This window comes from Lemur catta, chromosome 6 (assembly GCF_020740605.2).
Source record: "Lemur catta isolate mLemCat1 chromosome 6, mLemCat1.pri, whole genome shotgun sequence".
Lineage (NCBI taxonomy): Eukaryota > Metazoa > Chordata > Mammalia > Primates > Lemuridae > Lemur > Lemur catta.
The window spans coordinates 58,275,186-58,303,141 of NC_059133.1; the positions used below are offsets into that span (position 1 = coordinate 58,275,186).

The following is a 27,956-nucleotide window of genomic DNA, read 5'->3' on the forward strand; positions in this document are numbered from 1 at the left end:
TTATGGGAGGGGTGGGTTGTTACCAGATGATTGATATACATGATTGACAGATGTTCTTATAGCAAAGTTGCAGCTCCACAGGTGTACATGCCTCAAAACCTCAAGTTCCTGCTCTTTGTGGTTGTTAGCTGTGTTTTCCTGCGGTCCCTTCTCTGGCTTCTCCACCCCTAGGAACCTCCCTCCTGTCCTGTATCTGCCACCTGAAGATTTGGTCCCTGCCTAACATTCTGAATACTTGGGTCCCTGGAATTCCTTGCCCAGCTTGCTTCCTGGGTCTGCACCAGCTTCTTCCTTGGATCTCTCCTCCCCAGGCAGACCTTACTGATGGTGTGGGCATCCCTAGGCCTGAGGGGGTGGGGGTAGCCAGGGGCAGCTATTTGCAGAGAGAGGCATGAGCATAAGCTGGGTTGTCCACAGGACCCTGTAAGAGACTCTTTCACTGCAGGACACAACCAAGGGCAGGAGGGAAGGGGGTCAGGCCAGAACAAAGGGCTGGAGGCTATCATTTTTTTAGCGTAGACCTCTAGAGAGTCCAAAAGTTCTAATTTAGAACCTGGCCTTCCAGGTTCTTACAAAGGTATATTTTTGTAAAGTTAGGAGTTTAACAGTTTGTTAGCTTAATTTGTAACAGTGAAAAATATTTAGTATTTGAGTCTCCATTTGTAGTGTGGCCCCCACCCTCACGAATAGTAGGGGCAGATCTGAGGATTTAGCTCTTTTCCCTCTCCCTTTCCCCACCACTTATACATCATTTCTATCTTCCATCTGGCAAACTTAATTCTATAATAATTTTTGTTCAATTTTCAATTCCTGTAACACTGTGACTACATATGTTATTCACAGGTGAGTCAGGTAGAAAACTTTGATTATGCTTCCTTTCCTGAACAAATTTTTTTTTTTTTTTGAGACAGAGTGTCGCTTTGTTGCCCTGGCTAGAGTGAGTGCCATGGCGTCAGCCTAGCTCACAGCAACCTCAAACTCCTGGGCTTAAGCAATCCTACTGCCTCAGCCTCCTGAGTAGCTGGGACTACAGGCATGCGCCACCATGCCCGGCTAATTTTTTGTATATATATTTTAGTTGGCCAGATAATTTCTTTCTATTTTTTAGTAGAGACGGGGTCTCGCTCTTGCTCAGGCTGGTCTCGAACTCCTGACCTCGAGCAATCCACCCGCCTCGGCCTCCCAGAGTGCTAGGATTACAGGCGTGAGCCACCGCGCCCGGCCTCTGAACAAATTTTTTATTTTTCCTGGAAATAATTATCTTGTTTTTCATTTGTTTAGTTTTATGTATATCCATCACAAACTACCTCAAACTCTCCCCCCAGTTACCTAAATCCCTTCTCAGAATACCTAGATACAGCAAATAATTCTGTCCACTTCATCCTCTTGAAGACACCTCTGCTGGAGCCTCTGAACTGCCCCAATCTGAGTGTATATCCCTTAACCTTGCTGCACATCTGGCAACTTGACACCTCCTTTCTCAGTCTCCTAAGCATTTTCTTGCCTTTCTCTTTTGTTGCATCTTTTGTTTACCATATTACATGTCTTTCTTGATTTACTCCCTGTTTTCGAAGGAGACCATCTTCCAGAAGCTTCCTGAGAAAGGGGAAGGTAAATTGTTGAGGAACTTTGCATGTTTGCCAATGTCATTTTTCCACCCTACCCTTAGATTGGTTGTCTGGTTGGGTATTGAATTCCTTCAGAATTATGAAGGTGCTGCTATATTGCCTTCGAGCTCCCATTATTGCTGTTGAGAAGTCTGAAGCCTTTTAATTCCTTATCCTTTGTAAGTGACTTTTCCCCTCTCTGAACTTCTTTGGTTCTGAATTTTCAGTAATATGTCTTGGTGAGAGGCTATTTTCTTCTGTTGTGCTGGGCACTCAGTGCCCCTCACTTCTGGGGAATAATTTTGAATCATCCTATGGATGATTTCTTCCCTTCTATTTTCTGTATTCTTTCTTTTTGGAACTCCTATGATTTGGATGATGAAACTGTTAGCCTGGTCCTTCTAATTTCTTATTTTTCTCTCCAACTTTCTATCTCTTTTACTTTGTTTTCTGGAAGATTTCCTCAACTTTATCTTCCCATTCTTCTACTGAGTTTTTCAATATTTTAACGATTTTTATTGCTTTTATTTCATTTTTATTCTCTGAATACTCCTTTTCATACCATCCTATTTTGTTTCAGGGTTGCAATAGCTTATCTCAGAAGCTATTACTGATAGTTTTGTTATTTTTCTTCTCTTTGTATGTATCTCTGCTCCAAATTTCTTTTTCTGCTGTTTCAGTCTGTCTTCCATGTTAGATTCTTTTCTTGGAGGTCTTACAATCATTGGTTGTCTACTTACACTTACAGATGGGTCACCAAAAAGCTGATTGGAGTCATTTGTTCTCTGTTCAGGTACATGGATGGGCTTGTCAGTCATCAGCTTCTTTGCATAGTGATCTGGCTGGGAACCTCTGATGTCAGCATCCTTAGGTCTTCCTTCTCAGGGTTGTCATACAGAGAAGACTGCCTATCTCTAGTCTGGCATAACCAGCTCCCTTAGCCATATGGTTGTCCTGCTGCTGCCCTAGGATCTATTGTTCCCCAGTATAAGTCAGTAACCACTCATCCATCTGGTCTCCTGCTTCCTAAACTATTTTTCTTGTCTTCTCTCCTGTTTCCCTATCTTTGTGGATTTACGCCTTTAAGAATCCCTTTGCTTTAGTTTTAGTGGGTTTCCAGTAGAGCAAATTTAGATGCTTGTGTTCAAGCTATCACTTTCACCCAGAATCCTTAAGTATATTTTAATTTAATCCTTAATACATTTTTAAAATAGTTGAAAAATATATACATGAATATCAAATTTCTGGGTTCATCAAAACAGGCTTGTTGACATTAAATGGCTTTATAACACAAAGATGTCATGAAGTTAAACTTATAATGCAAATATACACTAATAAAATATTGTATTTATTTGTGTTAGATAATAAGGTTCTGCATAAAGCTTTGCTTGGAAAAGGGGGTTGGCTGCTTTTTTAAAAAGTTTGTAAACATCTTTCCTGGGCTAGTGACCACCTGAGTGTGGCCTTCAAACTGTGGTGAAGGTGTTGTAGCCGGCAATGGGCGAGGGGTGTAGAAGTACTAAAGTCTGGAAGGAGGATCATCCCAGCCCCAGGGGAAAAGGGCATGAAAATAGAAGAGACTTACCACTGAGAAAAGAGGAAGAGTTATTTCCTTACACCCTCCAATACCCTCCCGACTAACTTCCAGACCCTTGTACTATTAATATTTGCCCACAATCCCTCCACAGTCTTGGACATTACAAAACATTGCATTTTAAAAAATCAGCTTTATTGGGGTATAATTTACATATAATAGAATTCAACAATTTTAAATGTGCATTACAATGTATTCTCACAAATGTATGCAGTCATGTGACCATCATCATAGTTATTTCCTTTACTCAAAAACCTTCTTTGTGCCCTTTTGCAGTCAGTCTCCTGCCCCCTCATCTGGCTTCTGGAATCTACTGATCTGCTTTCTGTCACTATCATTTTGCCTTCCTAGAATTTCATCTAAGTGGAATCATACAGTTTGTAGGAGTTTGTGTCTGGCTTCTTTCACTTAAAATAATGCTTTTGAGATTATCCATGTCGCATGTGTCAGTAGTTCATTTCTTTTTAATGTGAAGTACTGTATTTCATTGCATGGACATACTACACTTTGCTTATCCATCCACCAATTGATGCACTGTTAGGTTTGGGTTGTTCACAGGTTTGGGCTTGGGCTATTACAAATAGAGCCACTTATGAATATTTGTGTATAGGTGTTTGTATGGACATATATTTTAAAAATAAAAACTAAATACTTTAGAGTTGGATTGCTGGGCTATATGGTATTTATATAACTTAAAAAAACTGTGAAACGCTTTTCCAAAGTGGCTGTATTATTTTACATTCCCACCAGCAATATACTGTATGAGAGTTTCACTTACCCAACATCCTCCACAACGCTCGGTACTGTCATGCTTTTTATCATCTGACTCATACTTATCAGAGTTGATATCTCCTTGTGGTTTTAACTTTCATTTCCCTAATGCAGTGACTAATGATGTTGAGAGTCTTTTTATGTGCTTATTTACCATTTGTATATTTTCTTTTTTTTTTTTTGAGACAGAGTCTCACTCTCTCTTGCCTGGTAGACTACCATGACGTCATCATAGTTCACAGCAACCTCAAACTCCTGGGCTCAAGCCTTCCTCCTGCTTCAGCCTCCGAGTAGCTGGGACTACAGGTGTGCACCACAATGCCCGGCTAAATTTTTCTATTTCTAGTAGAGATGGGGGTCTTGCTCTTGCTCAGGCTGGTGTCAAACTCCTGAGCTCAAGCAATCTTCCTGCCTCGGCCTCCCAGAATGCTAGGATTACAGGCATGAGCCACTACACCCGGCCCATTTGTATATCTTCTTTAGTGACATGTGTATTTGAATCTTTTACCTATTTCAAAAACTGGATTGTCTTATTGTTGAATTGTAATAGTTCTTTCTGGATAAAAGTCCTTTATCAAATATATGTTTGCAAATAACTTTTTTCCAGTCATCAGTGGCTTTCAATTCATTTTCTTTTATGTCTATATTTGTAAGTGACATTGGTCTGTAGTACTTTTTTCTTACAATGTTTTCATCTAGTTTCGATATCAAGGTAATGCTAATTTCATTTGAGAAGTGTTCCTTACTATTCAATTTTCTGAAAGAGTTTTTACAGAATTGTATTATTTAGGTTTGCTGGAAAATCAACTTCAAAAAGGCAGATTAATTGGAGAAAAGGCATACAAACTTATTTAATGTATATACATGGGAGCCTTCAGAATGAAGACCCAAAGATACAGGAAAAATTATCCATTTCTATGTTTAGGTCTAACAAAGTATGGACAGCCATGCAGAAATATGATTGGACAAAAACGGTATGATCTAATGCTAATAGATTGAGTGTATAGGCCAGTAAGGTCTAACTGTTTAGATTCTTCTTGGCCTCTCTGAGCTGCATTCCTTCCTGCTGGCTATGGGGCAGGGCCCTCTCTGGAATGGGGGTCTTATGACCTACAGTCAAATAGTGTAGGTCACATAATTTCTTTATGGCCAGTTTTTACACAGAAAGGTGGAGAAGAAAGTTAGAGGAATATTTTTAGGTTGTATGGCTGGTTTTGGGGAAAAGAGGTTCTGGTTTCTATGACCCACCTTGGGGAAGAGGGATTCTAGTTTCTATGGCTAGCCTCATGAAAGAATGGGACTGAGAGACAGGAGGGCAGGAGAGCAGAGAAAAACTTTTGCTTTTAAGAATGCCTCTGGGGCCAGGCCTGGTGGCTCATGCCTGTAATCCTAGCACTCTGGGAGGCTGAGGCGGGTGGATTGCTCGAGGTCAGGAGCTCGAGACCAGCCTCAGCAAGAGTGAGACCCCATCTCTACTAAAAATAGAAAGAAATTATCTGGCCAACTAAAATATATATACAGAAAAAAATTAGCCGGGCATGGTGGTGCATGCCTGTAGTCCCAGCTACTCGGGAGGCTGAGGCAGTAGGATCACTTAAGCCCAGGAGTTTGAGGTTGCTGTGAGCTAGGCTGACGCCACGGCACTCACTCTAGCCCGGGCAACACAGCGAGACTCTGTCTCAAAAAAAAAAAAAAAAAAAAAGAATGCCTCTGAGGCCTTCAGTTTGAGGTATTATTTTCTGAACTCCAACAGCAGAATTCACCAATTAAGCCATCTGGGGCTAGAGTTTTCTTTTAGGGAAGGGTTTTTTCATTATAAGCCCAATTTCTTTAGTAGATATAGGGCTATTCAGGTTTCTTCTTTCCTTAGTGAGCAGTAATATATTGTGTCTTCCAAAGAATGTGTCCTTTTCGTCTAATTTACCAACTTTATTGGCATAAAGTTTTTTCATAATACTCCCTCATATTATTCCCACCATAGACTCTGTAGTGATGTCCCTTCTCTTATTCATGTCATTGGTAATATGTGTCTTCTCTCTTTTGTTACTGGTAAATATGGCTAGAATGTTATCAATTTTATTAGTCCTTTCAAAACACCAGGTTTTGGTCACATTGATTTTTTTTCTATTTTTGTTTGTTTGTTTTCTATGTTATTGGTTTCTATTCTTACCCTTATTATTGCCTTCCTGCTTATTTTGGGTTTCTCTGTGCTTCCTTTTCTAGTTTTTTCCTCTAAGCACTGATTAAGCAGCATATCCCTATTTTTTTCTTTTTTTTTTTTGAGACAGGAGTGCAGTGGAATGATCATAGCTCACTGCAACCTCAAACTCCTGGGTTCAAGCAATCCTCCTGCCTCAGCCTCCCGAGTAGCTGGGACCATAGGTGTTTACCACCACACCTGGCTAATATTTAAATTTTTTATAGAGATGAGGTCTTATTATGTTGCCCAGACTGGTCTCAAACTCCTGGCCTCAAGTGATCCTCCTGCCTTGGCTTCATTTAATATTTTTTAAAAAGCAGCAGGTCAAGTAAATATAATTAGGTAATAGATAAAAAGTTAGATAACCAGGCAGATAGATAACAGCGAGTCTAATCTTCTAATTCCTCTAATCAAATTGATGACATCACTGGGGAAAAGGTCAGTTGGAACCCAGGGTTGGCAGTTACCAGAGGATCTGTAGCTAGACAGAGGGTACCCAGGAACCACGCTGGGGCCCTAAACCTCCAAAGCAGTCAACATTATGTGTGCAGTCCTGTGGATCAGAGACACAGGACATCTTATGACTGAAAGAGTGATTCAAAATGGAGAAGGATGACTCCCCCACAGTTGGTGACTCCTGCCCCAGTGAAAGCCATCATCTCAAGGATTGAGGCTGCCCAGCTAACTCGGGCTCAAGAGGTAGCCCCTGAGATGAAGGAATCACCCTTCTATTGGGGTCTGATGTGGAGGTTGGGGACTGATCCCAGGTTTGAGTAAGATTCCAGCTCTGGTTCCTCAGGGGGTCCTGGGATACTTAGCAATCTGGGTTTCCAGACAGATTACTACAAAATATCCATCTCCTAGACTTGGCCTCTGCAGGGTAAGCTAAAATCAACCACCCCCCTGAGGCAAGGGCTGGGACCAGGAAGGGAGCAGACTGCAGGGAAGGGCACTGGAAGCTCCAGGATAGCCCTGGGGCACATAATGGTAAGTCCAAGGAGGACAGGAGGAAAGGCCCATATTTCCTGATTCAGGGTCTGTTGTTGATAACCCTCCAGAATCCCCCAAGCTGAGCGCTGGAAGTTCATGGGGGTTGGGGAAATGGCCGGAGGCTGGAATCACTGTGCACTGCAAGGCTCTAGAGCATTTTTTACTTGAGCCTCTGATCTGAGGGTTTCTTGGGCCTCGTTTTTCCAGTTTTCTGTTGCCTCTGGATCCTCACGAGGACAGACATCCAGAAATCCCCAGCAAGTTCTGAAATTCTAAAGAAATGTGCACGGTGGATTTTTAGTATTCTGTCCCTTCCTGACCTTCTTAATAATCAAAATTATAATAAGAGCTAACATTTTTATGTGCCAGGTACTATTCTAAACACTTTACAAATATTAATTTATTTAACCTTTACACAAACCCTGGGACATAGGTATAATGATTCCCACTTTAAAAATAAGAAAACTAAGACCCAAAGAGGTAAGTGGCCTGTCTAAGGTCATACTGCACATGACATCTGACTCAAGCCCACAGCCGTAAATGCTACAATCTGCCGTCTCCCATATAGGATATTTCTACCCAGCTTTCAGACATCTTGGGCAATGTCAATTGTGTCATCAACCGTTTCCAGGAAGAATTAGGATATGATTTAAAAGAAAAGACAAAATCTCACCAGACAGAGCAGAAGGGTAAGAAGAGATTCATCTTGCTGGAGAAAATTGCCTCCTTCTCCAAAGATGCTAAGATTAAAGACAAGCACCTGTATGAAATTCTCCACTGGCTGGGTGACTGGGGTGAGTCTGCAGCTTGGGCACAGTCCTGACAGTGGTTCCCTCCCCCTAAGACGCTGGTCCCAGCTTGCTTAGTCTTCTCCTTTCTCTGCCTAGGTCAGCGTTTGCTGGTGGGCACAGGGAGAGCAAAGGACATGTTGCAATACCCTTTCCCCCATGACACATCCACCACTCACGTCACAGCACATCCAGAATGTACCAGATCATGACATTAACTGAATACATGATGAAGCCTAAGTCATGGGTCCATTAAAACATCTCATTTTTTTTAGCAGCATAGAAACTAAATTCAAACCCACACTAGCTATTTTAGAGAGGACCCCAAGTGTGATAGTCAAAGTACTGAGTGACCCTTACTGCGTGGGCACTGATGCCAGCTGTATACAATGGGTACAGCTGTTTGGGTGTGGACCAGCTACATTCAGCCCTGAGGCCAGGTGCTACCCTCATTCAGGTCAGAGTCATCACATCACAGGACCTGTGTGCTGTGAGGTGTGCTGGATGCTCCAATGTTGCAAGAAAATGGTATAGGGATATGCCCTGCCTCCCACATCGCCCTGCCCTCTGAGAGCTCTCAGTTCAGTGATCCTTCAGCTGACCTCAAGAACTAAGAGAGTTAACTCCAGTTAATTCATTTAATTGTTCAGCTATTGGACCAGACAATGGGCATAGAACAATAACAAGCCAGACACCTCCCTGGCTGTATAATACAATACTATTTAATGTCTATTGTGTATTTCTACATGGCAGGCCTCATGTTAATTATTTCGTATATATTATCTCATTTAATCTTCACCCAACCCTTTTATTGGGAAGGAAACTCAGGATCAGGGGAATAAGTGACTTGACTAAGGGTGACATAGCTAGTAAGAGGTGAAACCAATCTGACCCCTGTGCTATAGGGCTGCGTGGGACTCCCTGGAGGACAGACTGTTCTCAGTCTGCACTCTCACTCCTTCTCCAGGTGACAGTCTGACCTATGAGATCAGGAACAGGAGGAGTGAAGAGGAAGAAGAAGCCCTGGATGAATGGATTGAGGGGATAGAGAAAGTGTTACCTCTCTCCCTCATTGCCACCAAAGGAGGCATCAAGTCACTCATTTCCCTTTGCTCTACTCTTATTGAAGAACAAAAGAAAAGGGCACAAAGTAGGTTCCAAGAGCACCTGGGCGGGGAGCTGGGTGGGGATGAGTGGGTGCCATCTCATGGGAGAAGCCACAGGGTGGGTCTCTTAGGGGTCCTTCTGACCTTCTTCCCTATAGAAGCTTTATTTGAGCTGGATGGGCAATGGCAAGGGGCTGGGGTGTTGAACGCGGGCTGAGCACTGAGAGTCCTTGGAGGTAGGTGTGATGTGGAAACAGGTCCCTGGGGGGTGTTCTCTAGAGCTGCGGCCTCAAGAGGGTTCTGAGGAACAAGGCAAGAAGGCAGGAAGGCTGGCATTTGTAGTTAGATCCTGAGGAACATCCTTTCTTCGCTTCAAACCCAGCTGCAGGGTCAGGCAGTTTGGGGAGGCTCAGCCAGAGGCCCTTCTAGAGCCATCCTGATTATGGCTGCCCCAGAGATGGCCAGTCCGCAGCGTGGCTGAGCCTTGACATCCCATCAACACTGGAAGGGACATGAGATTATCAAATTTCTGCATTTTGTAGATGAGAACATGGAAGCTCAGAGAAGGGAAGGAGCCACAAAGAAAACTAGTGGCAAAGCTAGGTCCCACACTTAGGTTTTCTAGCTTCTTAATCTTACTCAAGAACATGGGCTTTGGAGTCAGACAGGCTTGAGTTAGAATCTTATCTCTGCCAATTGCTGGCTTTGGGCAAGTTACTTCATCTCTCTAAGCCTCTGTTTCCTCATGTATAAAAAAAGGAGGATACTGCCTACCTGCAGGGTTGTGGGGAGGCTTCCACACAGTGTGAGGCGTCTGACACCATGCTGGGAACATGCTCAGGGCTTAATAAATAACAGCTAACATTGGCATTTACCATTGATTCTCATGGTCAGGTTTATTATCAGTCAAGTAAGGTTGATAGTTAGGGGGAGGGGGAAGGCAGGGAAAAGTGGATGAGGAAACAATCTCCTACAATTTTATCACACTATGTCTTGAAATATAGTTATTTGTATACTTGACTAATTTCCTTGCTAGATTCTAAGCTCCTGAAGGGCATAGATTGTGTCTTATTTATTTTTTTTAGGGATTATTTATCAAGCACTTACTAGGTACCTAGTGCTGTCCTTGGCATTAAACATATATAATCTAATTAAGTTTTATGAAGTAGATGCTATGATTATCCCCATTTTTCAGATTAGGAAACTAAGGCACTGAGAAGTTAGGAAACTTGGCTCAGGCAAGTGGGAAAAATGGGATTCAAACCCAGGTTATCTGATTCCAGAATCCAAGCTCTGAACAACTAGGCCACATGGGCTCCCCGTGGAGTACTAGAGATGCTAGCTGAATTTCAGTGTCACTTACTTGTCCACATTTCCTATATCCCCTCATCCAAAGTTAGCCACTGTTTTTTCCATAAGGGATGTTTACTGAACAGGCTAATGAATGGACACTCCAAGACAATCACTCCACCAGCCCTACATATAGCAGGCACAGGGGGTATAACTATTACCATGATCCAGCCTTGGAGGAACTGAGGTCTGTCCATGGACTTGAGCACGGCATGCACAAGCTGTGTTTAGTGCATTTTCCTGGAGAGAAGGTCCACTGATTTCATCAGAGTTTCAGAGGAGTTTGTGATTCCCCAAAACAGAAAAAGACATCATTCATAAGATGTGAATAAAATGAAATAAAACGTGAACAATTGCAGGACCATATGATAAATTCTCTACAAGCACAGTCCAGTGGTAACAGGGAAGGGAAATGAAGCTTCCCAGGTGGGCTTAAGGGTTTGGGTAGTTGGCAGAAGGAAGCCAAACACAGATATTGGGGCTGAGAGGTAGATGTTTAGAAAAATAACACTACTCCAGGGGGATATGGAGGATCAGGAGTGTGTTGAATTGAGTTGAACTGGATTGACTGTTCCAGGCCTCTCTGGGCTCTGCAGGTGCTGTGGAGCTGGCAGACCCTGTGGGTAAGCTCTGGGCAAGATCTGAGCCCACCAGCAGAGGTCCCTCATGACAACATCTCCCCTGGCCCCACATACAGCTCTAACACCTTATTCCGTTTTTTTAAGAGATGGGGTCTCACTCTGTTGGAGTACAGTGACATGATCACAGCTCACTGCAGCCTCCAGCTCCTGGGTGCAAGTGATCCTCCTGCCTCAGTCTCCTGAGTAGCTGGGATTACAGGCGTGAGCCCCTGTGCTTGGCTTCCCAGTGCCTTATTCTTGCCAAATCCCTAAGAGGGTTACAAGGGAATTTTGGCCAAGCAGGGTCTGGAGAATCAGTGTAATCCTTGGGACTCATGAGAATTTATTGCCTTTTTTCTCTCCACCTCTCCCAGTGTCCAAATGTACCTTCTGGTAGGGCTGGCAGGAAAAAAGTCCACAAAAATCTATACCTTACCCTCAGCCACCAAGTCCAGAGCAGATGCTCCAGGAAAATCACAACACCTGCACTAAGGTCTTCGAGGTGAAGTCCATGTTGCAGGAGCTCATAGACTCTAACATGTTCAACAAGGGGGAGGTCAGAGCCATCAGGTACATGTCCACCATGGTGGAGAACCTTAGCAAGGCCTTGATTCTTCAGCACAAGGAGAACAGGAGCCTGGAGACCAAATATAAGCACCTGCAAACAGAGATGACCAAAGCGTTAAGCAGCCAGAGGCTGCACTTCCAGAAGTCCATTCAAGCCCTTGAAAGCAAGAGGGATGCTCTACTAAAGCAGGTAGAAATTCTAGGGGGAAAGTACCATGACCTTCTCCTGATAAAGGATGCCTTAGAGTTCCAGCTGAAGAAGGCTCAGACTGATTGGAGTCAAGCAGAAGACCTCACCATGGTTCTTGTTGACTCTCCAGGCCCCCCTGAGAAAGACACTCTCCCCAAAAAAGAAACAGTCATGGAGGAAACCCAACAAGAGCCCGAGGAGGAGAAGCAGTTCTTTTCACCAGTTTCCCCAAGTCCTTTGGCCATGGCTTGGGACAGTGGTGCCACACCTTCAGCACATCAGCCACTTTCCACCATGACCACGCACTCGAGGATCGCAGATGTGTTCAGCAGCAAGGGCGGTGAAAGCCTTGAGCCTGTGTTGTTACCCTCTGCAGATCACAGGTTTCCTAAAAAATGCGAAAGACTAGTGGCAGAAAGCTCAGGCCACAAAGACAAAGACCAGGAGGACTACTTCCAGGAGAAGGAAGGACTCCAAATCAATTCCCATTTTAGGAAGCAGTTGTCTCTAGAGAACTCCAGGAAGGTGCCCTCGCAGAGCCAAGCGGAGCACTGGGAGGAGGAACGCAGCTGGGAGAAGCAGAGGCAGCAGTGGCTGGAGGAGGAGGAGATGTGGCTGCCGCGGCAGAAGAAGTGGGCCCTGCTGGAGGAGGAGCACCAGGAGAAGCTGCAGCAGTGGGAGATGGAGGATGCAGCCAGGCAGCGGCGGCACAGATTTGGCCAGCCAGAAAAGGAGCAAGAGAGCCCACGGAGAGAACTGGAACAGCCAAAGGACAACATGGAGAGGATGATCTTCACACACACCATTCAAAGGCGGGACTTAGAGAAGGCAGAACCATTGCTAGTGCCCCCTCGAACCCGGGCCCAATCTGCTCACCAAATTAGGAGGCCACACTTGCCCAGGTCCCCTAATACCCAGCAGCCTGCCCTAGGAAATCAGAGACCCATGAGTTCAATTGGATTTACCCATAAACAACAGGCCCACCGCGTTCCCACAAAACCCAAGAAATCTGCCTCCTTTCCCATCACTGGGACATCCATCCGAAGAGTGACCAAGCCCTCTTTGCAGATATCCCCCGCAACTGCTAAGGAGAAGATGTACCACATGGACATGGAGGCCCAGAGGAAGAATCTACAGCTCCTGAGTGAGAAGTCTGAGTTAGGGCTGCCCCACTACCTGCGCAGCAAGGCGTTAGACCTCACCACCACCACCATGGAGCTGAACACATTCCGGCTGCAGTACCTGTGCCATAAATACATCCTCCACAGATGCTTCCAGAGCCTCCGGTAGGTCCTTCCTGCACCTACCTGGCACAAACCCACACCCACTTCAATATGTGGACAGAGCCAAAACTCAGTGGGAGAGAAGGAGTGCAGGGCAAAAGGGGGTGGGGAGAATCTCCCCAGGCCTGGGCAAGGTCTCCTGAGGGAGGGGACTAGCAAAGCATGTCTGGCCTAAGGGCCCTGGGCAATCCCTGCAGATTGGGGAGGTAGGACACTTACAGGTTGCTGTCCCTTAGTGGGCTTTTCCTCTACGCCACTGCCCTATTTCTTCCTCTCTTTCTACTGTCTGGTCCATAACCCACATAATGTGCTCCCCCTGTCTTGCTTTTTTCCTCTTCCTGTTTCCATCCCAGCCCCAAGGCTCCTCACCTGATACCACCTCCCATTCTTCTGGGCCCTATTTTCCCCAGCTCCCCCCGACCTCCAACCTCTGTTTCTATTCTTGCTTCCGGGAATTACAGAAGACAGAGTCGTCTCTGGTTAACAGACTTGGAGGAGGAGGAGGCCTATTTCCTAAATTGCTTCTCCTCTCTTCCTAGACAAGAAGTGATCAACCACATACAAATCATGCGAGAAACAGGGGCTCCCTACAAGGCCCAGAACCTCTACATCTTCCTGGAAAACATCGACCACCTGCAGAAGTGCACGCTGCAGACGTGGACCGACAAGCAGAAGGGCCTGGAGGAGAAGCGCCGAGAGTGCCTGAGCAGCATGGTGACCATGTTCCCCAAGGTGGGCCCCCAGCCTGCTGCCTGGGGGAGGGGTGTGTGTCAGCACAGCCAGAGGGGATGGGGAGGTGTGACTGGGGGCAGGGGACAGATGGGAAATGAGAGGGCAGGTTAAAGAATCTGAACCAGGAAGAGGTGAAGGCAGGAAGTGGCCTGAGTGTGAGAGAGGACAGCTTTCCCATCTGTGAGTACGGGGACAGCAAGACAGGGATCCTTCACAAAGAGCTATGGAAGAGATTATTCCGGAGCATGGGGGTAGCTGGACACTGCAGCCCTGACTTTGTGCTGGGATTCTCCCTCCCCTGTGGCTCTCTCTGCTCTGCTCCCGTCAGGTCTGGTTGCTCCCCACGCTACGGGCACAGCTGTCATCTTCACCCTCTTGCATGGCACTTGCTCTGCTTCTCCCCTGGGCCAGCTCCTTCACCTTCTAGATTCCGTCTCTTCTTTCTTGGTTCGCTTCCTTGTTTTAGTGGAGTACCTCCCCCAGACACTTTCTGACAAAGGGTGCATGGAGGTTAAACCGTTGAGACCCTGCTGTCTGAAAATGTCTTTACTTAATATCCACCCTCACTCTTAATTGATAGCTTGCTTGAATGTGGAAGTCTAGGTTAGAATCCATTTTCCCTCACCATTTTGAAGGTACAGTTTACTGCCTTCTAGGTACTGATGTTGCTGTTGAGAGTTCAAAGTCATTCTGAGTCCTGATCCTGTGGGTTTGGCCTATTTTTACTCTCTGAGAGCTAACAGAATCTGTCTCCATTGTTCCATAATTTCATAATTATAAGCCTGATATAGGCCTATTTTTATCCACTTTATTGGGCATTTAGTTTGCCAGTTCAAGTTGGAAACTTACATCCTTTAGTTCTAGAATGTTTTCTCAAATTATACATTATATCAGCCATTTTCAAAGTATGGTCTGCTGACCCCTGGGGATCATCTAGACCTCTTCAGGGAATCTAGGAAGTCAAAACTATTTTTATTATTTATTTATTTTAAATACATTTATTGTGTATATTTAAAGTATACACCATGATATAAGATATGGTGGCTCATGTCTGTAATCCCAGCACTTTGGGAGGCTTAGGCAGGAGAATACTTGAGGCCAGGAGTTTGGGACCAGCCTGGGCAACATAGTGAGACCCCGTTTCTACAAAAAAATTAGCTAGATGTGGTGACACATGCCGGTAGTCCCAACTACTTGGGAGGCTGAGGCAGGAGGATCACTTGAGCTCAGGGGTTTGAGATTACAGTGAGCTATGATGATGACACTGCACTGTAGCCTGGGTGACAGAGCGAGATCTTGTCTCTTGAAAAAAAAAGATACATACATAGTAAAATGGTTACTATAGTGAAACAAATTAGCATATTCATCATCTCACATAGTTACCCATTTTTATCTCCCCTGTGGCAAAAGAAGCTATAATCTACTCATTTGGCAAAAATTCTAAATACAATATACTATTAACTATAATCTTCATTTATACATTATATCTTTTGACATGTTCATTCTACATATTTGCTACTTTGTATCCTTTGACCTATATCATCTTTCCATTTTCCCTCCCCCCAACCTGGTAACTGTTTTATTTTCTCTCTATATAAATTTGACTTTTCTTTTTAGATTCCACATATAAGTGAGATCATATAATATTTTTCTTTCTGCACATGACTTATTTCACTTAGCATAATATCCTCCAGGTCTAACCATGTTGTGGTAAATAGTAGGATCTCCTTTTTTTTTTTTTTTGAGACAGTCTTGCTCTGTTGCCCTAGCCAGAGTGTAGTGGCATCATAGCTCACTGCAACCTCACACTCCTCCTGAGGCAGGAGGGCTCAAGCGATCGTCCTGCCTCAGCCTCCTGTGTAGCTGGGATTCCAGGCAGGCACGTACTATGCCCAGCTAATTTTTCTATTTCTTGTAGAAACAGGGTCTCATTCTTGCTCAGGCTGGTCTTGAACTCCTGACCTCAAGTGATCCTCTCGCCTTGGCCTCCCAGAGTGCTAGGATTACAGGCATGAGCCACCTCACCCAGCCAGGATCTCGTTTTTTAAGGTTGAATGATATTCCATTGTATATACAGTGGTACGTCGCTTAACAACGGGCATATGTTCTGACAAATGCTTTGGTAGGTAATTTAGTCATTGCGTGAACACCACAGAGTGTCCTTATACAAACCTAGGTGGTATAGTTTACTATACATGTACGCTATATGACATAGCCTATTGTTCCTAGGCTACAAACCATGTTACTGTTCTGAATATTTTAGGCAATTGTAACACAATGGTAAATATTTGTTTATCTAAATATAACTAAACATAGAAAAGGTACAGTAAAAATATGGTATTATAATCTTATGGGACCACTGTCATATATGTAGTCCATTGTTTAGCAAAATATTACACAGCGCATGATGTACATCACAGTTTCTTAATCCATTCATTCACTAATGGATGCCTAGGTTGTTTCCATATCTTTGCTTTTGTGAATAATGCTGCAATGAACATGGAAGTGCAGTTAGTTATCTTTATGAAGCAGTGATTTCATTTCCTTTGTATATACCCAGAAGGAGGATTGCTGGATCATACAGCAATTCCATTTTTTATTTCTTTTGGAACTTCCTTACTGTTTTCCACAATGGCTGCACTAATCTACCTTCCTACCAACAATGTACAAGGGTTCCCTTTTCTCCACACCCTTGCCAACACTTGTTATCTCTTGTCTTCTTGATAATAGTTATCCTAACAGGTATGAGGTGATATCTCATTGTGGTGTTGAACTGCATTTCCCTGATGATTAAGTGATGTTGAGCACCTTTTCATATGCCTGTTGGGCATTTTTATGTCTTCTTTGGATAAATGTCTATTTGGGTCCTATGCCCATTTTTAAATCAGGTTATATGTTTTCTTGCTATTGAGTTTTAAAACTATTTTTATACTAAGAAGACTTGACTTGCCTTTTTTACTGTGCTGACATTTGCACTGATGGAACAAAAGTAATAGTAGGTAAAACTGCTGGCACACTAGTGAGAATCAAACTGTTCTAGTGGTCTCTGTGCTCTTTTCCACTGCATACTCATTTAAAAAAAAAGATAGTTTCACTTAGGAATATAAGATGTTTTATTTGGGAATATTAGATAAAGCAGTAAAAATCATTAATCTCAACCCCTGAATACATGTCTTTTTAATGTTTCTGTGTGACAACATGGGAAATATGCATAAAGCATTTCTGCTGCATATAAACATATGGGGGCTATCTCGAGGAAAAGCAATTGTGTGGATTACAAACTAAACTAGCTGCTTTTTTCATGGAGCACCATTTTTACTTGAAAAAGGGACTGACAAACTATGGTATTTGGCAGATATTTTCCCAAAAGTGAGTGAGGCAGCTTTATTTTTTAAAAGTAAGAGATAAACTGACAGTATTATTAATTAATGATAGAATTTTAGCTCCCAAGAGAAAATTTAGGATTTTGGAAAACTTGTATTCACCACCATGAGCTTGACACGTTCTCAATATTTAAAGTCTTCCCTGATAAAATTAGTGATATTAACAAATGTGATTTTTAAAAAATTGTATAATGAAATGGTCAGCATTTGGATGAATTGCATATATTAATGACTCAACATCTTCCATGTGACCAAATGCATGATGTTACAAAATCATGCATTTGTAAAAATTCATTCTAGTTGCAAGATAGACCAATACATGTTAGCCTAACTCTATGAAATGTTCACTGATACAATTTGAGGTTCCACAGTGTAACTAACCTTTAAGAAACTGCCATTTCACGGTGGCTCATGCCTGTAATCCTAGCACTCTGGGAGGCTGAGGCGGGCAGATCGTTTGAGCTCAGGAGTTCGAGACCAGCTTGAGCAAGAGCGAGACCTTGTCTCTACTGAAAAAAAAAAAAAATAGAAAGAAATTAGCTGGATAACTAAAAATATATAGAAAAAATTAGCCGGGCATGGTGGTGCATGCCTGTAGTCCCAGCTACTCGGGAGGCTGAGGCAGGAGGATTGCTTGAACTCAGGAGTTTGAGGTTACTGTGAGCTAGGCTGACAGCACGGCACTCTAACCTGGGCAATGGAGTGAGACTCTGTCTCAAAACAAAAAAAACTGCCATTTGTGGAGTTCTGGTAGATTATCCACAATTATCTGAAAGGAAGAATATCCACAATTATCTGAAAAGACTATGAAAATACTCCTCCCTTGTCCAGCTACATATCTGGTGAGGCTGGCTTTCCTTCATATACCTCAAACACAACAGTGTAACACAACAGATTGAAAGCAGAAGCCAGATCTGAAATTCCTGCTGTCTTCCAGTAAGCCAGGAATTAAATAAATTGCATAAAATATAAAACAATCCCACTCTTCTTACTAAATGTATTTTGGTTTAGAAAACACAGTTATTTTTCTTAAAGAATATTTTATTTATATTAACACATAATGGGTTTATCATTGATTCTTAATGAATGAATAAATGTCTAAAATTTTTCTGTTTTAATATCTAACACAGTAAACATTGATAGCCCTTTGGCCTCAATAATTTTTAAGAGTGCAAAAAGGTCCTGAGACCAACATGTTTGAGAACCAGTGCATTCAGTGACTTCTTCTCCTTCATTTTTAGAATTCCTGCTATTCAGATATTGGAACTTCTGGACAGATCATCCAACTTTCTTTTCTCTGCTATTTCCCAGTTCTTTTCATTTTCCCTCTACTTTCTGAGATAGTTCATTGACTTTATTTTTAGTCCTTTCATTGAGTTTTTTTTTCCTGCTATCCTATCTATCTACCTATTTATTTATTTATTTTCAGAGACAGAGTCTCACCCTGTTGCCCAGGCTGGAGTGCAGTGACACAATCACTGCTCACTGGAGCCTTGAACTCTTGGGTTCACATGATCCTCCCACCTCAGCCTCCTGAGTAGCTGGGACTACAGGTGTGCACCACTACACCTAGCTATTTTTTTTGTAGAAATGGGGCCTTGCTATGTTGCCCAGGCTTGTCTCAAACTCCTGGCCTCAAGCAATCCTCCCATCTCAGCCTCCCACCTGGCATGAGCCACCACACCTGGCCCCGCTATCCTATTTTAAGTTTACAAAAACTCTTTCTTGTTCTCTGATTTTTAAAATAGTGTCTCTTATTTCTTGGACACCATATTTTCTCTTGCCACTTTGGGAATGTTAAAAATAGCTTTAGGAAGTCTTCATATCCTTGCACACTCTCAGGATTCTCCAAGTTGCCTTTTTCAATTGTTTTGGGCTGTTTTTCAAGTCTTTTATTTTAGACTTTTTAGACTGTTGTAGGTGTTTAATGGTCTCTGGATTTCTGCTCATATTTAAGGGTGGGATTAAAAGGCTCATTGGAAGCTTTTTGAGTGTGTGTCTGGTGGTTGGGGGGGAACTTGTCAACTGTGGGTTCCATTAAGGGTAACCTGAGTTAATATGATGGATAGCATATCACCCCAAAACTCAGTGGCTACAATAGCAGTAATAATTTATTATGTCTTGGCTGGGCATGGTGGCTCATGCTTGTAATCCTAGCACTCTGGGAGGCCAAAGTGGCAGGATTGCTTGAGCTCAGGAGTTCGAGACCAGCCTAAGCAAGAGCGAGACCCTCTCTCTACCACAACAAAAGGAAACACACACAGACACACACACACACACACACACACACACACACACACACACAAAAACCCAGCTGGGCATTGCAGCGCATGCCTGTAGTCTCAGTTACCCGGGAGGCTGAGGCAGAAGGATCCTTGGAGCCCAGGAGTTGGAGGTTGCAGTGAGCTACAATGACACTACTGTACTCTACCCAGGGTGACAGAGTGAGACTCAGTCTCAACAAAAACAAACAAGGCAACTGAACACCCCTCCTCACAGCCTCCCCCCACAAAAAAATAAGAAAAAAAGAAAAATATTATGTCTCACAGTTTCTGTGGGTCAGAAATTTGGGAGCAGTATGGCTGTTTGATTTTGGCTTTTGGTCCCTGACGGAGCTGCAGTCACATGCCAGCAGAGCTGCAATCTTCTGAAGGAAGATCTGTTTCCAAGGTGGCTCAGTCACATGGCTGGCAAGTTAGTGCTCATTGACAGCAGAAGATCCCAGTTCCTCTCCACACAGGCCTTTCTACAGAGTTCCTGGAGTTCCTGGAGTGTGCTCACACATGGTGGCTGGCTTCCCCCACAGCAAGTAATGCAAGCCAGGGTGGAAGCTGCAGTGCTCCTTATGACCCAGCCTTGAAGTCACACACCATCACCTCTGCCATACTGTCTAGGTCCTACAGACCAGCCCTCATTCAGTTTGGAAGGAGACCACACAGGGAGTGAATACCAGGAGATGAGGATCCTTGGGGGCCGTTTTGGAGGCTGGCTGCCACACGGGGCAAGGCTACTTCAGTGGGGTGCCTCCAATGTCCTTATCTTTGGATCTTTTCTTTTACAACTATCAAATTGCGGGTGGAAAAGCTTCTAGTTGTTTGCATGGTGGGTGTTTGCCTGGCCGGGAGCCAAGAAGGGAAAGTTGTTTGTTTCGGAGGGGAGGTCCTCAACATCCCAATTGTAAACTTTCACTTAATACCCTTGTTTTCAGGAAAATGTTACCTCTGCTCTCAACTCTGTCTAGTGTTCCCTAGGCCAGAGAACATGTTTTACCCTTTCCAGAAGATAAAATTCTAATCTTCTGTCAGGACTGAAAAGTTGTCTGGGTGGGTGGAGGATCAGGGAATCCAGCTGCTTCCTAAACAGGCTTTCATCCAATCTCTTTTTAGTCTCATCTTTACCCCCCCTTCCAGGGGTACCTGGTGCCAGCAATTTCTGAGTTTTTTGGTAGTTTTTCATTGAGAACTTTGTTGCTTCTGGGCTTTTCCTGCCACTGGCTTAGTAATCAGCTTTCTAAGGTCTATTAAGCCAGTTTCCATTAGTCCTTTTGAGTCCAGCATCCAAAATTTTTAGCTATTGTCTCTCTTTGGTCTTATGGGATTATGCCCTTTATCTTGTGGGCAGGGGAGTCAGCTTTCTCGAAGTATAATTTACACTTGATAAAATTCACCAATATTAAGTGTGCAATTTGGAGGATTTGACAAATGCATACAGCTGTATAACCACCATTCCACTAATGATTTAAAACATTTTCAACACCTGCCTAAAGTTTTCTTATGTTTCTTTGCAATCAATTCCTTCCTTCCATGCCCTGACTCCCAGAAAACCCTGATCTGCTTTCTATAATTATAGTTTTGCCTTTTCTAGAATTTCACATAAATGAAATCATGGAGTTCTTCATTGAGCATAATGCTTTCACTTAGTATAATGCTTTTGATATTCATTCATTCTTTTTTTTTTTTTTTTTTTGAGACAGAATCTCACTCTGTTGCCCAGGCTAGAGTGCCGTGGCACCAGCCTAGCTCACAGCAACCTCAAACTCCTGGGCTCAAGCAATCCTCCTGCTTCAGCCTTCAGAGTGGCTGGGACTACAGGCACATGCCACCATGCCCAGCTCATTTTTTTTCTACATATTTTTAGTTGTCCAGTTAATCTCTTTCTATTTTTTTAGTGGAGATGGGGGGGGGGTCTCACTCTTGCTCAGGCTGGTCTCGAACTCCTGAGCTCAAACGATCCACCAGCCTCGGCCTCCCAGAGTGCTAGGATTACAGGCGTGAGCCACTTGAAGGTGCCTGGCTTAGAAGTTAATTTTTGCATATGGTATGAAGTAAGAGTTGAGGTTGTTTGTTTTTTGTCTTTTGTGTTTTGGCATATGGATATCCAATTGTTCCAGCACTTTATTTATTTATTTATTTTTGAGACACGGTCTTACTCTGTTGCCTGGGCCAGGGTGCAATGGAATCATCATAGCTTGGGCTCAAGTGGTCCTCCTGCCTCAGCTTCCTGCGTAGATGGGACTATAGGCACACACCACCATAGCTGGCTTTTTTTTTTTTTGTAGAGATGGGGCCTCACTATTGCCCAGGCTGGTCTCAAACTCCTGGGCTCAAGTGATCCTCCTACCTTGGCCTCCCAAAGTGCTAGGATTACAGCCATGAACCACTGTGCCTGGCCATTTTTTGAAAAAATTATTCTTTCCCTACTGGATTGCCTTGGCACCTTTGGAAAAAATCAATTGACCACCCATGTGTGGTTCTCCTTCTAGAATATCTGTTTTGTTTCTTTGATCTGTATGTCTGTACTTCTGCCAATACCACACTGTCCAAAAAACTCCAGTTTCATAATAAGTTTTGCAATCAGATGATGTCAGTTTCCCAACTTTGTTTTTCTTTGTCAGAAATGTTCTGGATGTTCCTGGTCCTAATCTATATAATTTTACCATCAGTTTGTCAATCTCTATAAAAAAAGCCTGCTTGAATTTTTACTGGGATTGTATTGAAACTACAGATCAATTTTGAGAGAGATGACATATTGACAATATTTATTCTTTCAATTTATAAGCATTATATAGCTCTCCATTTATGTCTACTTATTTCAGTTTTATATGTTTGTATTTCAAGTACTTTGAAGCTCTGTAATTAGATGCATACACATCTAAGATCGTTTATGTACTCTTGAAAATCCGGTCTTTTATCTTTATGAAATGGCCCTCTTTATCCGTAGTTATATCCCTTACTTTTATATGTATTTTGATACAGTCACTTCAGCTTTCTTTTATTTAGTGTTTTCATGGCATATCATTTTCCTTTCTTTTACTTTTAAACTCTCTATGTCTCTATATTTAAATTGGGTTTTTAATTGATATCTTATAATTGGGTCTTGCTTTTTTATGCAATCATCAATCTTTACCTTTTATTTGGAGATTTTAGATCATTTGTATTTGATATGATTATCAACATAGTTGGGTTTAAATCTACAATTTGCTCTTCATTTCTATTTGTCCCATCTATTCTTTGGTCCTTTTTCTCTTTTCCTGCCTTCTTTTGGAGTAATTGAGTTTTTAAAAATAACTTCATTTTATCTCCACTCTTGGCATATTAGCTACACCTCTTTGTTTTGTTATTTTTAATGGTTGCTCTAGGGTTTACAGTATAAATTTTTAACGTGGCATACTTTCAAATAATATCATTTGGTGTATAAGGACCTTACAATGATATACATCCATTTCACCCTTCCTGGCCTTTGTCCTATTATTATCATACATTTTGCCCCTATATATGTTATAAATCCCCTAATACAGTTGGCCCTGCATATCCATGGGCTCTGCACCCATGGATTTAACCAATCTCAGGTTGAAAAGTATTTGGAAAAAAAATTTGGTTGGTAGCATCTGTACTGAACATGTACAGACTTTTTTTTCTTGTCATTATAATGGTACAGAATAACAACCATATACCATTTACATTGTATTAGGTGTTATAAATAATCTAGAGGTGATTTAAAATATAAGGGAGGATGTGGGTAGGTAATAAGCAAATACTACACCTATACAAGGGAAGTGAGCATCATCAAACTTTGGTATTTGTAAGAGGTCCTGGAACCAATCCCCCACAGATAGCAAGTGATGACTGTACATTGTTATGACTTTTTCCTTAAACAACCAACAATCTTTTATATTTACCCACATATCCAGTGCTCCTTATTCTTTTGTACAGATCCAAATTTATATCTGGTATCATTTTTTTTCTGCCTGAAGGACTTCCTTTGACATTTCTCACAATGCTCATCTGTTGGTGATGAATTTTCTCAGCTTTGGTATGTCTGAAAAAGTATTTATTTAGCTTATAGATTTGAAAGATATTTTTGCTGGATATAGAATTCTAAGTCAGACCGGGCGCGGTGGCTCATGCCTGTAATTCTAGCACTCTGGGAGGCTGAGGCGGGAGGATCCCTTGAGGTCAGGAGTTCGAGAATTCTAAGTAGACAGTTTTTTCTTTCAGTACTTTAAATATGTGAACACAAACTGTTCCCAACAATATGTGAGCTCTGAGGAGTGGTCTGCCTGTTCTTGCCCAGTGGTTCTTCCTTCAGCTTAGTAGGTAGTTTCTTTCCATGCCTACAGACTTGAGGGGACCCTTTTGCAGATCTTTGGCGCTTTTTTATGGTATAGTTTCCTTCTCTTTGTTACTCTGCTTTTCAAATTCTAGTCACCTTAGCTTCCTTGAACTCTGAACACTGTCTTTTTGACTCAGCAAGTCTACCGCAAGGCCTCTGTTTGGGTTCCCAGCCCTATGCTATGGCCTGGACACACTCATTTGTTTCCTTTCTCTCAGGGATCACTGACTTGCACTGCCTATTACCTGAATGTCTAAAATCATTGTTTTATATATTTTGTTTAGCTTATACTAGTTATTTAAGGCAGAAGATAAACAAGGCCCTGTTATTCCATTATCACCAGTTTATGCCTTCCAAAAAAGTCCCTGTAGTATTAGGATCCATTTTTAATGTTAAAAGTTCCAAGGATTCTGATATGATAGTAGTTTTACTTTTTATTTATTCCATGTACAATTTTTGGTATGTACTTGCATTCTTGGGCCCTCTGAAAAACATCCATTGCCCCTCAGGAGACTATGGCCCATGGGTTCAGAACCACTGGTCTAGGCCAACAAAATACCTAGGGCCTATCCTCATCTTTTCCATGTCCTTGCTAAGAACTCATATTTTCCCCCTGGAATTTTTTTTTTTTTTGACACAGAGTCTCGCTCTGTTGCCCGGGCTAGAGTGCCATGGCATCAAGTTCACAGCAACCTCAAACAACTACAGGCATGTGCCACCATGCCCAGCTAATTTTTTTCTATATATATTTTTAGCTGTCCAGATCATTTCTTTCTATTTTTAGTAGAGACAGGGTCTCGCTCTTGCTCAGGCTGGTCTCGAACTCCTGATCTCGAGCAGCAATCCTTCCACCTCGGCCTCCCAGAGTGCTAGGATTACAGGTATGAGCCACCGTGCCCGGCCTCCCCCTGGAAATTGACACTAGGAGAAATCTTACTCTTTCAAACCCACCCACTTTACCTTCGCAGTATTCAGGAAGGTAATCATCCAAAATGTACAGATCTGATTTGAGCATTCATATGTCAAGTACACCCCAAATAAATCCCAAGATGCTAAGTGACCTAGTTTGCCATTGTATCCTATTCAGGGATATAAGGCTCAGCAACCAAAAATAATTAAAAAGTTACCCCAACCTTTAACTGGGTCACTCAAATCACTAAAAGGGGTCCAATTAATAATCCATAGTAATGCTTATTTTCTCTTATCTTTTCTGTCCTCTCCTGTTCTCCCATATCCAGAAAACCTCTTTAAACTCCCAAATACTGTCTCTGAGACCCAAATTTCCTTTTCTCTTGGTCTAGAAAAGTGATTACTAATCTAGGAGCCATAGACTTCTGAGGGACAATGGATTCCTGTATATAACAATAATTATCTATATACTAAATCACCAAAAATAAAAACTGTATGGTATGGCGTGTTGGCTCATGCCCGTATACTTTGGGAGGCTGAGGCAGGAGGATCACTTGAGCCCAGGAATTCAAGACCAGCCTGGACAACATAGCAAGACTTTGTCTCTATTTATTTAAAAAAATGTATATATATAATATATATAGCATAAATTTATTTATATATAAAGAGTAAACTTATTATCATATGGGAATCCTTGAAATTTCTGACACTTAAAATGGATCCAAAATAGTACAGAAAGTTTTAAAAAATTAAAACCTGTAAGGTCAAAAAGATAATAGCCAAAATTTGGGGATAATGGAGTCAAAGACTCCCATCTCCTCCTCTTTTTACTCTTTATTTTGTATGTGTATATATATACACACACATACAAAAAAAAACCCATATATATATACATGTATACACATACATACCCACACACTTCTGACATCTTTTAATATTTTTCATTGCTTTTTACCCATTTCCAGATTCTCTACAACAAAGGAAAAACAGGAACTCACCCAGCAAATAAGAATTCATATCCTTTGGGAATATTAATAATTTTGTCCCTATTACAAGCATTGGGTTTACATTCACATCCATCTTTTATACGTCAGGAATAGCTCTCTGCACTAGCCATGAGTATTGACCTTTCTTTGCTAGACTCTTTCATTTGCAACTTCACAGCTTTGGTACAAGCAGCTCTCAGCTCCGGATCTGAGGTTCAGGAAAGCTAGGAGAAAGAAGGCTGGTTTTAGTTTCCTCCACTTTTTCCCTAGCTACTGGCAGCACAGAAGCAGCAGGCGCTCACGGGGTCCCTAGGGACTGGAGAGTCCCAGAGCAGTGAGTCAGAACCTGCTGGGATGTACCCTAGGATTGGGCCAGGGGCCATCTCCCCTGAGTCCTGAGCAGCAGTGGCCTGAGACCAGGAGACAGCTTGCTGAGGCATTCAGTGCAAGTGCTGGCGTTAGGGAGTTGGCCTTGGCCGTGGAGGTTTATCACAACTATTTCATAACACCTTATACCAGTCCTGATGATCTCCTGTAGGTGTCTTGACTTGCTAAGTTTGTTTGGAGTTGAAAAGGAAAGGGACTATATGACAATTTTTTGAGTGGCTGTGAGGGTTCCCTCAGCTCCTTGCCCAGTGCTAAGGCTGGGGCTGGATGCAAAGATACCCAGTGCACGCCAGGCACGACCTGGCCCCATGCCAGGAATCCTGCATGTACTCTCGTGAATTCTAGCTGGTCTGGCTGCTTTTAGTTTTCTTCCTTGCTGTTTTCCCATTGTCCAGATCCCTCACAACAAAGGAGAAAACAGGAACTAACCCAGAAAATATGAGTTCAAGGAATCTCTAGGAAAGATCTGATACCCTGGGGTCCTAGAGGTTTCTAAATGGAGTAAATGAGGGATTCCCTGGGCTTTACCTTCTCTGCTCGGCTGTGAGCCCAGCAGGGGCACCAACAGTCAGTGCCTCCTCCCATCCTAGAGAGGGGATAACTTCCTTCTCCCTGATACCTCTCTGCTGGTTCCTCTAGCTCCAGCTGGAGTGGAATGTTCACCTGAACATCCCTGTGGTCACCTTGCCAAAGCAAAGGAAGTACAAGTCGTCCCCAGTCTTACCCCAGCGCATTTGCCCCAGCGGCCCCACCAGCAAGCAGCCCTTTCCATCCAAGCACCGGGAAAGTGTGCCCTTGCAGATGGCCTGGTAGGTGCGGGGAAGCTGAGCCAGAGGGATGCGTGGGGAGGCAGGCAGCAAGGCCAGGGCACAGACAGGCCAAGATCACCCCACAAGTTACAAGATGTCTGTCCTCTGACCCAGACACTGACCCAGAGGTGGGGTGCATGTGGTGATGTGTCGGCTAGCCTGACCGAGTGTGTTTTAAGCTATACCAGCAGGACGGGCATGGTGGCTCACACCCGTAACCCTAGCACTCTGAGAGGCTGACGTGGGAGGATCACTTGAGCTCAGGAGTTCCAGACCACTCTGAGCAAGAGCGAGACCCCCATCTCTATTAAAAATAGAAAAATTAGCCGGGCATCATGGCATGCACCTGTAGTTCCAGCTACTCACGAGACTGAAGCAGGAGGATTGCTTGAGCCCAGGAGTTTGAGGTCGCTGTGAGCTAGGCTGATGCCACAGCACTCTAGCCTAGGCAACAGAGTGAGACTCTGTCTCAAAAACAAAAACCAACCAAACAATAAACTACGCAACTGAAAGACTCTGAGGACCCACAACTGAACACTTACAACCATTATCACCCTCTGCATCAATCTGGCACCTGCTATTGGCCTGTCCATATAAAGGAGCCTGATCCCTCCCACCAAGTGACTCCCAGGCTCAAAAAGAGACATTGCAAGCCTCGGGGCAGCCAAGAAGACACACCCACACCCACCTAGTGCTGTGTGGGTGCAGGTGTGTGTCTTCAGCCCCAGAGCATGTGCCTGGAAGCGTGGGGGCTGCCTGGGAACCTCTTCTACCAACTCCTCAGCCAGAGGAGCCCCGGGGAAGTGAGATGTAGAGTCAGTGCTGAGGGAAAGGGGCCAAAAATGAGGGCAGTGAAAAACTCCATTTGAGAAGGGAAGAAAGCAAGTCCCAGGGTCTTAGGCCTTGTGGCTCTGAAGAGCTTGTTGCTTCTTAATCTCTAACTCTTTGTCTCTTTTTGCATTCTCTACTCCCACTCCCAGCCAACAGGGGAAACAGATGGAGGCCGTCTGGAAGACTGATGTGTCCTCCTCTAGTCACCAAATGGAAAAAAAGACCCCTGCCAGCCTACCCC

General features: G+C 43.2%; 1 protein-coding gene across 1 annotated transcript; it reads left to right on the forward strand.

Annotated features, from left to right (window-relative positions):
- Nucleotides 1-6,748: 6,748 nt before the first annotated feature.
- Nucleotides 6,749-26,888, forward strand: FAM186B (family with sequence similarity 186 member B). The gene is given in 6 exon segments (XM_045555168.1): nt 6,749-6,871; nt 7,731-7,956; nt 8,918-9,100; nt 11,401-13,069; nt 13,606-13,798; nt 26,715-26,888. Coding segments are annotated over 6 exon segments (2,532 nt in total). The 5' UTR covers nt 6,749-6,784.
- Nucleotides 26,889-27,956: the final 1,068 nt, after the last annotated feature.